At 37.3% G+C, this 14,242-nt stretch overlaps 1 protein-coding gene across 14 annotated transcripts in view; it reads left to right on the top strand.

The window, feature by feature from the left end:
* BCLAF3 (BCLAF1 and THRAP3 family member 3) overlaps positions 1-14,242 on the top strand; it is a 203,131-nt gene that overhangs the window by 51,001 nt on the left and 137,888 nt on the right. For all 14 annotated transcript variants that reach the window (XR_011968266.1, XR_011968265.1, XR_011968263.1 and 11 more), the window contains 2 exons: positions 2,927-3,042; positions 12,433-12,547. Coding sequence is in view for 9 of the 14 variants with exons in the window: in XM_072615330.1 (XP_072471431.1) it covers positions 2,927-3,042; positions 12,433-12,547 (231 nt within the window). In the remaining 5 variants the exon portion in view is untranslated. The remainder of the gene's footprint in view (positions 1-2,926; positions 3,043-12,432; positions 12,548-14,242) is intronic.

Here is a 14,242-nt window from a genome sequence, read left to right on the forward strand (position 1 = left end):
ATGTAGCATTCCTTTGTTGTTAGGACTAAATTTATACATTCATTCTTTCTAGCTATTTCCACCAATGTCCAAATACCCACCCTTTATAATCTTGGAGAAGGGGTGAGAGGTGAAAGGTAGTGACTTAATCAGCCTGCATCTTCTAGCTATTACTTCTATTATTCTAAATTCCTGTTGTTTGACATGAAAATCAAAATTAACCTTTTTTGACTCCTGAACCTTTTATGGTTCATCATCTTCGTATCCATATTTTATGTAATGCAGAATCTTTGCCACTTCTTTTCTGTTGGAGAAAGTAATTTTACTTATCATATCTATAGATAAAAGTTCACAACTAAACAAAAGAATAGATGGTCACTGAAGATTAAATGGGTGATTTTGATTATATCAAATTGAAAATTTTTTTTTTTTACTCATACAAATCTAAAAGCTAAGATGGAAAGTGGAACAGTTAACTAGGGAAAAATCTTTGCAGCAGTTTTCTCTGATAAAAGATCTCGTTCCAAGATATGTAAGGAAGTGATTCAAATACATTTGGAAAAAGTGCCATTCTCCACATGACAAATGATCTTTCAGATTTAAACAGAGAGACAAAATCCAGGTTGTCTCTAGCCGTATGAAAAAATGCCCCAAATCTCTACTAATTAGAGAAATGGAAATTAAAACAGTTCTGAGATTCTGTCTCATACTCAAAGTGCTAGAGATGACAAAAAAGGAAAATGCTAATAGCTGAAGGGGCTATTAGCTGTTAGTGGGAAAATGGGCAGATGGATGCACTTTTGTTGAACTTATGAATGGGCACATTTATTTGGGAAAACAATTTGGAATTACACACCAAGCACTATTAAATAATGCATGCTCTTTGACCCAGCTATACCACTATTATGCCTATGCTCAAAAAAGATCAAAGAAAAGAGGAAAATATGCATGAATATTTATTTTTTTAAAAATTTATTTTCAGTTTATAGCATTCAGTTTCACAAGGTTTTGAGTTTTAAGTTTTTTTCCCTCTCCCATCCTCCTCCCCAAGATAGCACACAGTCTGATATAGACTCTCTATATACATTCATATTAAACATATTTCCACATTAATCATGTTGTAAAGAAGAATTATAGCCAACAGAATGAACCACAAGAAAGAAGAAACAGAAAAGAGAGAACAGAGTGTTATTCTTTTTCCGGGGGTGGATAACATTTCCCATCCTCTGCTTTTTGGAGTTGTTTCAGAATGAGAAGAGCCAAGTCATCTCCCAGTGTGGCTGTAATTGCATACAGTGTTCTCCTGGTTCTGCTCCCCTCACTCAGCATCAGTTCCTAGAAGTCTTCCCAAGTTTTTCTGAAGTCCTCCAGCTCATCGTTTCTTATAGCGCAGTAATATTTCATTACATTCATATACCACCACTTGTTCAGCCATTCCCCAGTTGATGGGCATCCCCTCCATTTCCAGTTCTTGGCTACCACAAAAAGAGCTGCTATAAAGATTTTTGTGCATGTGGTTCCTCTTCCCATTTTTGTAATCTCTTTGGGATACAGTCCTATAAATGGTCTTGCTGGGACAAAGGGCATGCACATTTTTTATAGCCTTTTGGGCATAGTTCCAAATTGCTCTCCAAAATGATTGGATCAGTTTACAACTCCCCCAGCAATGCATTAGTGTTCCAATTTTCCCGCATCTTCTGCAGCCTTTGTAATTTTCCTGTTTTGTCATGTTAGCCAACGTGACAGGTGTGATGTGGTCCCTAAGAGTTGTTTTGATTGGCATCTCTCTAATCAGTACTGATTTAGAGCATTTTTTCATATGACTATAGATGTCTTTAATTTTTTCCTCTGAAAACTGTCTCTTTATGTCCTTTGACCATTTATCAGTTGAGGAACATAAATATTGGTACTTTTATTAATATGTCTTTTTGTTATGGCAAAAAACTAGAAACTTCAGTGGATGTCCATCAGTGGAGAAATGACTGAAGAAGTGCCGTTGTGTTAGGTGAAATGAGGAAATAGATCATTTGAAAAGCAATCAAAAGATTTAAATGAACTGAGAATCGAAATAAGCAGAACCAGAACAATTTATATTATAATGGTGTTGTAAAAATGAAGAATTTTGAGAAATTTTATAAACTGAAGAATGAAATGAGCCCAACCAGGAGAACAGTATAAATATAATGACAACACTGGAGAAAACAAGCATCTTGTAAGATCAGAGATCATTACAAAGACCATTTGTAATTCTAGACTACTGATAATGAAACGTACTATCCGTTACGCATAGGTGATATATTAGGGTGCAGAATGAAACATATATAAATACGTATTATTTTTACACCATTAAGGGAGTTTGGTTCAACATCATGTTTGTTACAAGAATTTTTCCCCTAATGGGGTGGAGTATGAGAGGGAGAGAAAGTAGATTTCTGTTAAAATAGAAAAGTATGTACATGGGTGCTATACATATGAAAGAGGCAGTTAGGGTGATACTGGTTTCACTTATAGGTTTGACCTTGTCATGGCCTCTCACAGAGTGTGAGTGATCTGGGATATTTGTAATCTAAAAACCAAGCACACAGATCTTAATTTAAACATTTAAAAAAAAATTGACTAGCCAGGGACTGACAAGATTCTTGCTATATATTTTTCTCCTTGTAGAAGAGAACAGTGAATTAAACTTGGGTCATGAGGGAGCCAGCTTTTCTAGTTTTCTGAGAATAAGGAATTAGATAGCTTAGTTACTGCTACATTTCTGAAGGGAATCTAAACAAAATTTTGAAGTCATGAAGTTATTAAGCTTAATGTTCAGTCCTTTAGGTGGCTTATTTTTGCTAGATAACTTTTTTACTTGAGATTTTACAAAGCACTTTTGATATTAGCTGTGGCTTCCTTTCCAAAAGAAATAGTAATGTAGTCATAATTCGTAATCATCATTTCCCAGGCCTTGCTCAGAGTGATAGAAGATCCCAATGATCTCCGACATGACATTGAGAGAAGGAGAAAAGAACGATTACAGAGTGGAGATGAAAGGACTTTTCACATAGGAACTATAGGAAGGTAATTAATTTTCTTTTAGATGAAAAAATAGATTTTACAATGGAGTCATGTTGAAGATTTTTGTGGTGATAATTTTCACTATTTTGGGAATGTGACCTTGAAGTGTTGTACAATTAAGTTGCTTTATAATACAAGTTTATAAAATTCTGTAATTCTTTAAGTGTGAGCTCCAATCTTTCCTTCTGTAGGAAACATCTGCTGTTTTTCCCAGCTGGAAGTGATCTCTCCTTGGACCTTTCGTAGAATTTGTGTGCTTGTCTATTTACCTAGTAGATTGTAAATATTTTGAAGATCGAGACTGTCTTTTATTCGTATTTATATTTTCTCAATGCCTAGCAATATTACTTCCACTCTGTAATTAGAAAAATTTTTAATTACGATAGGTAGTATTTTTATTGTACTTTTTGGATTGCAAAAAGCTTAACAAACATTACCTCTTATGACCCTTACAGTAACACTGTTATATGGGTCCTATGGGTAGTATTCTGTCCATTTTGGAGCTGAAGAAACTAATCTCAGAAAAGTCAAATACCTTGCTTATGTTCATATATATAGCTGGTAAGTGTCAGAAACAGCATTCAGAGTCACATCTCCTCTAGTTCCAGTTCGTGAGTTCTTTCTCTTATACATGCTACCTTTTATGTCCATCATTCTTCCTACTTCTCTTAATGAAGATATAATAGTTTGTTCCAACACACTTTTAAGAAATGCAAATTCAAACAATTCTGAAGTTTTGCTTCACATACAACAAATGGCTAACCATATCAAAGGACAAATAATAGTGTTGGAAGGTCTGTGGAAAGATAGGCGCAGTGGTATACAGCAGCTCTGAATTGGTCTAACTTTTGTAGAAAACAGTCTGGAGTTTCGCAAAAATGTGATTTAATGTCATAAGGTCTGGAAAGGAACCTCTATTGTGGGAAGAGTTCCACTGCTTGGGGCCCTCTCATCCTAGAACATCTTATGTCTCTCCACCCCCTTCTTGCCATTGGTGAGATTTTCTCATTTTGTGGAGGTCACATGCCCCTTCTTTCATTCTCTTCCTGGCTCTGCTTCTGACTCTCTAGACTTGTACTGTACCCTCATTCTTCCACACCCAACCCCTTCTTTAAGCTCCTTTTTCTGTGATTCTTCCCCTCCTTTAGAATGTAAGCTTCTCGAAGGCAAGGACGTCTTTCTTTTTGCTTATGTTTGTTTCCTAATTGCTTAATATGTGCTTTTTGCTTGCCTGCCTTAGAGGTCCTATCCAGTCCATGTGATTCTGAGATCTTTTACTAGGCATATAATCCATGAAAGTCAAGGACTGAAAGGTCCCAGTATACTAAAATGTGTGTAGCAGTACTTCATGTAGTGACAAAAAAGGTACCTGTCAGTTCTGGGAGGACTCAACAAGTGGTTGGCATAATGGAGTACCATTACCTCGTAAGAAGTCACAAATATGAGGAATTCAGAAATGACATGGAAGGACTTGTATGAATTTAGAGTGAAATAAGCAGAACCAAGTAAACGCTGTACTATGTCTAATAACTAACAATAAAAGGAAAGCTGGTTGCATGTACTTACAGAATGACTCAGCATGACTGTGGAGAAGACAGGAAATTTACCTCTCCTCCCTCACTGAAGGTAAAGTGGGATAGAGAATGTGGTCTGTGTTGTCAGACAAGAAAGTCTTCGTGTTAATTACTAAGGAGGACTCACTGGGAGAAGGTGGATAGTCGTAAATGACTGATATAAACAAAAAGCATTAATTTTTTGAAAGTATAGGTTGGGTGTTCAAGCAGGGAAGAATCCTTATTATTGACTTTCAGAATTATATAGAAAATACTGGCCATCTTCAGGTCACTCAGTTTATTACTAGCAGATATCATAAGCAATGAGTTTAATATTTGGACAGATCGTCCAGAATTTTCTTTTTATGTGGTAGAAAATCTAATGTTAATATTTTGTACTGCATCACATGGTGATTTTAAAAAACGATTGTGTCCTCTAGGTTTGCTTGAGTGCAAAATTCACGTTTTTAATCCTTTATAAATTGAAAGCAAGTACCATCTCTGACTTCAGAATGGCTGTTCACAATTTAGAATTACTAAGAAATTAATGAATTTGTAACCTTTGACTTAGAGATTGCTTTCCTAGTCATTTACCAAGAAGTTAGAAAGTTATTATATGCACACCAGTGTTTAGAGTAGGTAGCACAAACCTGGAAACAAGGTAGATGTTCATTGATAGGGAAATGGCTGGCAAATTATGGTGCAAGAATGCAGTGGGATATTGCGACACCATAAGAAACAATGAATACTAAGAAATTAGAAAGCCATGGGAAGACTTTTGGAGCTGATGCAGATTAACAGAGCCAAGTCTCAGGCCAGGGAAGAGCTCAAAAAGATTTTGAAAATGAAGTAAGGGAAGTAGAGGAAAAATTGGTAAGAGAAATGAGAGCGATGCAAGAACATCATGAAAACTGAGTCAGTAACTTGCTTAGAGGATGCCCCAAAAACACTGAAGAAAAGAACACCTTAAGAAATACTTACCCAAGTGGCAAAAGAGATCTAGAAAAGCTGACGAGAAAAATGCTTTAAAAAGCAGAATTGGCCGCATGGAAAAGGATGTCCAAAAGCTCACCGAAGAAAATAATTCCTCAAAAATTAGAATGGAGCAAATGGAAGCTAATGACTATGTGAGACATCAAGAAATTATAAAACAAAACGAAAAGAATGAAAAAATAGAAGACAACATAAAATATCTCATTGGAAAAACTAGTGCCTTGGAAAATAGATCCAGAAGAGGTAATTTCAAAAATTATTGTAGTACTTGAAAGCCATGGTCAAAAAAAGTGCCTAGGCATCATCTTTCAAGAAATTATCAAGGAAAACTGCCCTGAGATTCTAGAACCAGGGGGTAAAATAGAAATGGAAAGAATCTATTGATCACCTCCTGAAAGAGATCCCCAAAGGAAAAGTCCTAGGAATATTGTAGTCAAATTCCAGAGTTCCCAGGTCAGGGAGAAAATATTGCAAGCAACTGGAAAGGAACAATTTGAGTATTGTGGAAACACAATCAGGATAACACAGGGTTTAGCAGCTTTTTGCATTAAAATCGCAGGGCTCCTCAATTGATAAATGGTCAAAGGATATGAACAGGCAATTTTCAGAGGAAGAAATTAAAGCTATCTATAATCATATGAAAAAATGCTCTAAATCACTATTGGTTAGAGAGATGCAAATCAAAACAACTCTGAGGTACCACATCACACCTATAAGATTGGCAAACATGACAGAACAAGAAAATGATAAATGCTGGAGAGGATGTGGGAGAGTTGGAACACTAATTCATTGTTGGTGGAGCTGTGAGCGCATCCAACCATTCTGGAGAGCAATTTGGAACTATGCCCAAAGGGCTACAAAAATGTGCATACCCTTTGACCCAGCAATATCGCTACTAGGTCTATATCCCCAAGAGATCATAAAAATGGGAAAGGTTCCCACATGTACAAAAATATTTATAGCAGCACTCTATGTAGTTGCCAAAAACTGGAAGTCAAGGGGATGTCCATCAATTGGGGAATGGCTGAATAAATTATGGTATATGAATGTAATGGAGTACTATTGTGCCATAAGAAATGATGAACAAGAAGACTTCAGAGAGGCCTGGAAGGACTTATATGACCTGATGCTGAGTGAAAGGAGCAGAACCAGGAGAACTTTATGCACAGCAACAACCACAGTGTGTGAGAGTTTTTTCTGGTAGACTTAGATTTGTGTGATAACACAAGAACTTCTTACCCAAAAAAAAAAAAAATCCCAATGGAGGATCTCAAGGCAAAATGCCTGCCACACTCAGAGAGAGAAATATGGAAGTCACTCACATATTGTAGCAGATCATGTTTGTGTATGTGTATGTGTTTGTGTATCGTGTTCTGATTTGTTATACAATTTCTTTCATTTATCTTAGTCTGACTACATAGCATGACTATAGTGAAAATATACTCAATAGGAAAGTATATGTAGAATCTATACAGAATTGTATGCAGTCGTGGGGAGGGGGGGAGTGGGGGGTAGGTGGGGGGGATAAAATCACAATTGTATGGCAGTGATTGTTAAACATTACAAAATAAAAAAAAAAATCGCAGGGCTTGGAATATGATATTCCAGAAGTCAAAGGAGCTAGGATTAAAACCGATAATCACCTCCCGAGCAAAACTGAGTATAATACTTGAAGGGAAAACATGGTCATTCAGTGACTTCCAAGCATTCTTGATGAAAACCAGAGCTGAATGGAGAAGCATGAAAAGGTAAATAGGAAAGGGATTTATTAAAGTTGAATTGTTTATATTCCTACATGGAAAGATGATATTTGTAATTCGTGAGACCTTTCTTGGTGTTGGGGTAGTTGGAGGAAATGTGTGTGTGTATGTATATATATGGAGCGAGAGAGCACAGTGTGAATTGAACATGAAGGGATGATATCTAAAAAATAAAATTAAAGGGTGAGAGAGAGGTATGTACTGAGAGGAGAATGGGAGAGATAGAATGGGGTAAATCATTTCACATAAAAGAGGCAAGAAAAAGCTTTCACAATGTGGAGGGGAAGAAGGGGGAGTTGAGAGGGAGTGAGTGAACCTTACTCTGACCAGATTTTGCTTAAGGAGGGAATAACATACATACTCAGTTGGGTATGAAAATCTGTCTTACCCTATAGGAAAGTAGAGGGAAGGGGATAAAAGAAAGGGGTATGAGAGAAGGGAGGGCACACTGGGGGAGAGGGTAATTAGAAATAAACACCTTTGAGGAGGGACAGGGTCAGAGAGGGTAGGATAGGATGGAGGGAAATAGAGTCTTTCACAATAGGACTGTTAGGGCAGTGTTTTGTGTGATTACAGATATATAACCTACATCAAATTGCTTGTCTTCTCATGAGGGTGGGTGGGGACAAAGGGAGAGAATGTGGAGCTCAAAGTTTTGAAAAGAAATGTTAAAAATTGTTTTTACATGCATCTGGGAAGTCAGATATACAGGTAATGGGGTACAGAAACCTATCTTGCCCTACAGGAAAATAGAAGGGGAGGTGATAGAATGGAGGCCAATTGGGGGAAGGTTAATCAGATTGCACACTGTCTTGGGGTGGGGGGAGGGGGAGATGGGCAGAAAATTTGGAATTCAAAATCTAGAAAACTAAAAATAAATTAGTAAAAAGGAAGAAAAAAGGGAATGTAAATATGAGAAGATTTGGCAATAGATTGGATTTGTGGGTTGAGTGAGAGTGAAGAATTGATTGACGTTTAGGTTGTGATCATGAGTGGGAGAGGATGGTAATTCCCTTCATATTAAAAAAGGGATGTTCAGGAGGGAAGAGTTCTGGGGGAAAGAAAATAAACTCTCTTTTATATAGGAGTTCAATTTCTAAGAAGCAGTTGGAGATGCTTTAGTGTGGTTCAGGAGAGAGATTAGGACTACATATTTAATAACCATTTTGGGAGAAATACAATTTTTTTACCTTACAGCATTGAGTACCCAGTTGAGGTTACATAACATAAATTTGTAGGAAGCTTATTCTGTATGGTTTCATGATTTCCTTCAGCCCCATTTAGCAAGACATGAATAGGAGCATAGGAGGCTCGTGGAGTCATTTAGGGTTAAGACTTGGTAATGGCATGGTTACTGATAAAGCAGAGTGCAGGAGAGATAGGGAGGGAGGATAGTGAAGAGAGACAGAGAGGGAAAGGAGGACAATAGGCAGTGTGTAGGGGTGATGGTGCAGGAAAGAGCTGAGAGAGGAAGGTTATAATGAGGATTTGTGAGGCATGTGGAAAGATAGAATGATAAAAGATTATGATTAGATAAGGGAATTTTAGAGTTTAAGAACAAGGAGGTGAAACATTTGTGGATGATGGCAAAGTCAAGGACATTTCTTGGTACTGCTGAAGAGTTGAGGAATGGTCACAGAAATTGAGTTGATTGAGGAACTGGGAAGTTAAGAGTATTTGAAGGAGTGTCAGTATCTATGTTCAGATTCCCTAGTAGAAGGGCAGGAAATGGAATGGAAGGAAGGATGGAGTCAGGCACCGAGATTATGGAAGAAAGAAGGAGAACGTCCTGGGGTTAGGGATAAGTAATAGATTTAATAGGAATATTTTAATAGAATAGGAATAATTTAATAGAAATAATAGATTTAATAATGAATAATAAATTTAATAGATTTAATAATTTAAATTATAGGGATAAATAATAGATACCAAAAACTGAATTGAATGATAAATTCAGGTAACATTGGAGAGAAGAGGTTGTTTAATGAAGGGGTCAGTTGAGTTTCTGAAATTGGCAGCTAGGAGCAATGAAGTATTCCAATTCCCCTCCCATATTGAGTGAGTGAGTTGGGTATGAAACAGAATGTAGCCAGTGCTGAAAAGGTTCAAGAGGGAAATAGTGTTGTTGAGGAGCCATATATCAATGAAAGTCCGAAGATGGAAGAAATGAGAAAGAGGCTTAAGACAAAAAGTTTATTCTGGAATAGGCATTCAGTAGAATGTACAGTTCAGGGAGGACGCTGATCTACAGTGAGACACTGGGTTATAGGGTTGAGGTGTAATGTGTGAGGAAGTCACTATTCCATAATAGGGAATGAAATTTCTACATCAGCAGCTGGGGCTTTATCAGTCAGATATGTTGAGTATAAGAAGATTAAGCTATGCTATCCATTTAGCAGTGAGTCCAGATGAAACATTAATTGTTAGGGTTTATTATGAATTATTGAGATTATATTCCCTAAAGTCCTCCTTAAGGTTCAGTCTCCTGGCACATATTGTGTCCTGATCAAAGAAAACCCACGTCACAGTGGGGCAGAGGTAGAAGAGTCCAGCTGGGAGGCAAGGATGACTTTTCCTGTTTTGAAGACAGCCCTAGGTAGGAAGTGGGGTAGAGTCAGGAGATTATAGATGGCTTGGCAGTGACAGTCCTAGAGACATACATCCCTAATAAGACCAGAGTTGGCTTGAGCAGCCAGAATGTGCTCTGGGCAGCAGATGCCCTTGGTGGTCAGACATCTGTGAGGGTGTCTCACCACTTAAATATTCTGTAACACTTAGGAAACAAAGTCACTGCTAGTGACTGATCCGTTCTAAGTAATACAAAACAGACACTTTTAACAGTATATAGAAGGCTCAGCGTCCTGGGAAAGCAGGAAAAGGAGCAGTTGAGTGGATTTGGAGCCCGCCAGCTGCCCTTTAGGGTAGTCTTTGCCACAGTCCATTCGTCTGCCTTACGTCTATATTCTCATCAGTTCATCTTCTTGTTTTTTTTCTTCTAATCTTACTCTCATCTTTTGCTTCCTTTGTTGCCTTGCATTTTGGGAGAAAGTACTCTTCTAAGCCTTCTGAAACATCAAAATATAATTCAGATTTTTTTTTGAGAACATTGTGGTCTTAATGCCTATGAGCAGTCTTCGTCTGAATGATTTTCTATCCTTTAGGACAAACATCCTTTGGTTCTGTGATCCCATTAATGGTAAATCATCAGTATCCAAAGTCTGTGATCCTAGGTCTCTGCAACCCAAGCATATGCTATAGTAGTAGTCTAGCGTATTCTATAACATGCCTGATTTACACTTCATAATCAGAGAACTCCCCAAGAGCTGGCATTCACTGTTACGTATAAATGGATTCAAGAATGGTTTAGATATATTCATCAGTGTTAGATCCATAACATTATTAAGGCAATTTAGAAACATTGGGATATGAGTTAATCTTGAATGATGCTGTAAATGCTACTCTCAGATTCTCCCACAAAATGTTCCTTGGTGCCATCCGCTGTCAGAAATATAGAAATGAGTTGTAAAGGCACATTCAGGTGCTCTAACAGTCTGAAGAATCAGATGCAGCTCTGTGTTGCAGTAGATAGAGCACTGAACTTGGAGTCAGAGAGACTTGTTCAGATACGTACCTGTCATTTGCTAGTTGTGCCACAGTTTTCTCAGCTGTAAAATGGTAATCATAATAGCACTTACCTTATAAAGGTTGTTGTCTAGATCAAGAGAGATAATAAGGGGCTTAGTACAGTAATAGGTGACACGTAATGGGTCCATATTTGGAACTCTCATAACATTAATCTTAAATTCATAAATTTTAATTCAAAATACTGTAAAAAGTAAATTCATTCTTGAGTTAAATGAATAAAAATTATGATGATTATTTGTTTCTATTGCTAACGTCTCAGTTGAATTATAAGGATTTTCCGTAGGATGAAAATTTGGGTTATGGGACACCATCTGATAAGATCAAGATTTGCAAGCTTAATAGTGAATTTAAAGGTATGAGGGAGTTTTATTGTTTATAATTCAGGATTTAAAAAATTTTTAGTTTTAGCTCTTACATTTTAAGACTGAAGGGCAGTTGCTAATTTTATGATTTACTTTGGTATTAGAAATATAAATAGAATACTTTAAATCAGGATTTAGTAGAGGTAGCTGTGTGAGCATATATTTAAGGTAGTATATTAATCCTGTAGGATTTGACTCATCATTTCAATAATTTTTGCTTCATAGTTGTATTTTCTGTAAATACTACCATCAGGCATTTTCTACTTGATCAGTAAAGGATCTATCAAATTGAAAGTTTGTGTCCAATCTCAATTTGGCACATTATTGTCAATTATTGTAATACTTAGCTTAAATTTATCCCGATGTCGTTTTTCTTGCAACTTCAGCTATTGTGGAATCATGGAGAACCAAAAAGGGCTTTCAGAACCCTATATAAAGATATGAAAATTGACACCCTCAAGCTTGTGTGTTTTCCTCAGAACACTTCATGTTCTCAGGCTGAGCTTATTTACTTTAATTTGAACAAAATCCTAAGAAATTGGGGTGGGTAGATGGGGGCCTGCTAGTAGTTGGAATCCTACTGACCCTCTGAAGCAGTATTTGACAGCCTGACGTGAGGAAAGAAAACTAACATTTCAGCTGTCTTGAGACACTTGATTTAGTTATAAACAACCTCAGTAGCTCCTGAGAGGGCTTTTGGTCACTGTTTCAGTGAAGTGCAGTGGCTGAGACCGTAAGAAAAACAGCTAAGCCCTCAAAAAAGAGGGACTTTGCATTTTTGTTCAGCATGTTAAGAAGTTAGGAAAGTTTTAGGAATGTTTTAGGAAGATTTTCATCAAAAATGGCTAACATTAAGAACTTAGTGTTTGAAATAGTAAATTTTAATTTCTAAAAGTTCACTTTCATTAGTTCATTGATCACATGTTTATTAAGCACCTTCCGTTTTGTCAGAGAAGAAAGGTATTTCTTGTGGGCATCTCCAGTGCAGCCTACTTTTGGTTTGGGATAAGATTATCTTGACATAAGAGTAAAATTGTTTTGAAATGAGTTAAACATTTTTTCTTTCTTTCATTTGACCAGGAATGTTCACAACTCCAACTATTCAAAACTGCAGAATGTTCATACAGGTGGATTCCAAAAGCCTTTAAGATTTATTAAACCATACTTCAGGAAATTTATTAGAAAATCTTACAAGGTAAGAAAACAAAAAGCAACATCTTTATTGTTAATATTTTTCTTTTCCTGCTTCACACGGCAAGGCTTAATTGTGTTGGTAGACAGTATGAGAATTGCTGCTGTCTCTTCCTCTTGGACAGCAAATAAATGCTGCAAATTTTTATTTTATGCTAAATTTAAAAATTGGATCATAGTGGTTGGTGATTTTTTTTTTCAAAAAAGTCTTTAAAAAAAATTTTATCCCCTATAAGAAAGAATAAAAAAGAGTGAAAAACAATTCAGCAAAACTAACCAGCACAATGCTATTTCATTCTCATACCTGTCTGCCTCTTTTCACTCTTCCCCATCCTTTCAGTGAAGAGTGGGAACTGCCTTTTCTTTGTTAATTTGGGGCCTGACTTGGTCATGTGACTTAGCAGCATTCGGTTTTGAGTTTGTTGTTCCTTCCGTTTACATTGCTTCACATCAGTTTATGTACCATTTTTTATAATAGAAGTAAATCACATTCCTTTTCATTTACAGGCTACTTTTTCAGCCATTTTCCAGTTCATAGGAATCTGTCTTGTTTTGCAGTTCTTTGCTACTACAAAGAAAGTAGCTGTCACAGATATTTCAGTGAATATAGAATCTTATTTTTTTATTAATGAACTACTTGGAGTATATGCCTGTTAGTGGAACTTCTGGGTCAGAGTATGAACATTTTGGTCACTTTCCTCTTATGTTTGCAAATTATTATCTAGAATGATTTGACTAATTTACAGTCCCACCAACAGTAATGCTGTGCCTTTATTTTTAAAAAGTAAGTTTTTTCCGTTCTTAATTCTCTTTTTCCCCTTCACCTCTTCCCCCACCCTTGAGAAGGCAAGAAAAATAAACCCCATTACAAACATGTATAGTCACAAAGCATATTCCCACATTAGCTGTGTCCAAAAAAAAAAAAGAGAGAAGGAAGGAAGGAAAGAATATGTGTTTTGATCTGCACTCTTTAAGTCTGTCACTTTCCTTTTGAGGGGTGAATATGTTTCTTTCTGAGCCCCTTGGAATCGTGCTTGGTCATTTGTGTGGTCCTAAGATTTTCATAGTTGAATATTATTGGTGTTCACTTACGTCCCAGCCAAACTGCTTTCCAGTTTTGTTCGGCCTAGAGGCCTATGAGCTACCCGAGTCTACTCACCTTTTCACTGGTCTTCGGAGGCCAACCCGAAAAAGGTATTGAGAGAAGAGACTTTCCAGAGTCAAACAAGGGTTAGGCTTTATTACTGGGTCTTAGTTACATATCCATATGCAAGGTGAATTCCTCCTCAGGAGAAGGGAATCCTCCTCCTCCCAAGGGGCAAGGATCATACAGCAAGAGAATGGGAGTGGAAGAAGGGAGGGACCCTCTTCCCTCCAAGGGCCCCGCAGCAAGAAGAGCGGGGAGGGACCCCCAAAGGGGACCCCACAGCCAGAAGAGCTCCTTCAGGCTTTCCTTTCCCTACTTAAGCTCTCCCACTGCATAGTTTGCACGTAAATACCGTGCGTGCTCTCAGCCCGTAGCTAATCAACAACAGGTGTGCTCAGACCGCGGGCCAATCTCAAGGGTGGGATGCTCTCCCCAGCAAGTTTCCCACTGAGAAGAGGTGGAAATGCACAAGATAGCCCGTGTTTCATGCCTCTAATCCCCAGCTGTTCCCTGGGGGGCCTCGTGAGAACTCTGAGGTTTAGAGGTCCTCAC

This window comes from Notamacropus eugenii, chromosome 5 (assembly GCF_028372415.1).
Source record: "Notamacropus eugenii isolate mMacEug1 chromosome 5, mMacEug1.pri_v2, whole genome shotgun sequence".
In the NCBI taxonomy this organism is placed as follows: domain Eukaryota; kingdom Metazoa; phylum Chordata; class Mammalia; order Diprotodontia; family Macropodidae; genus Notamacropus; species Notamacropus eugenii.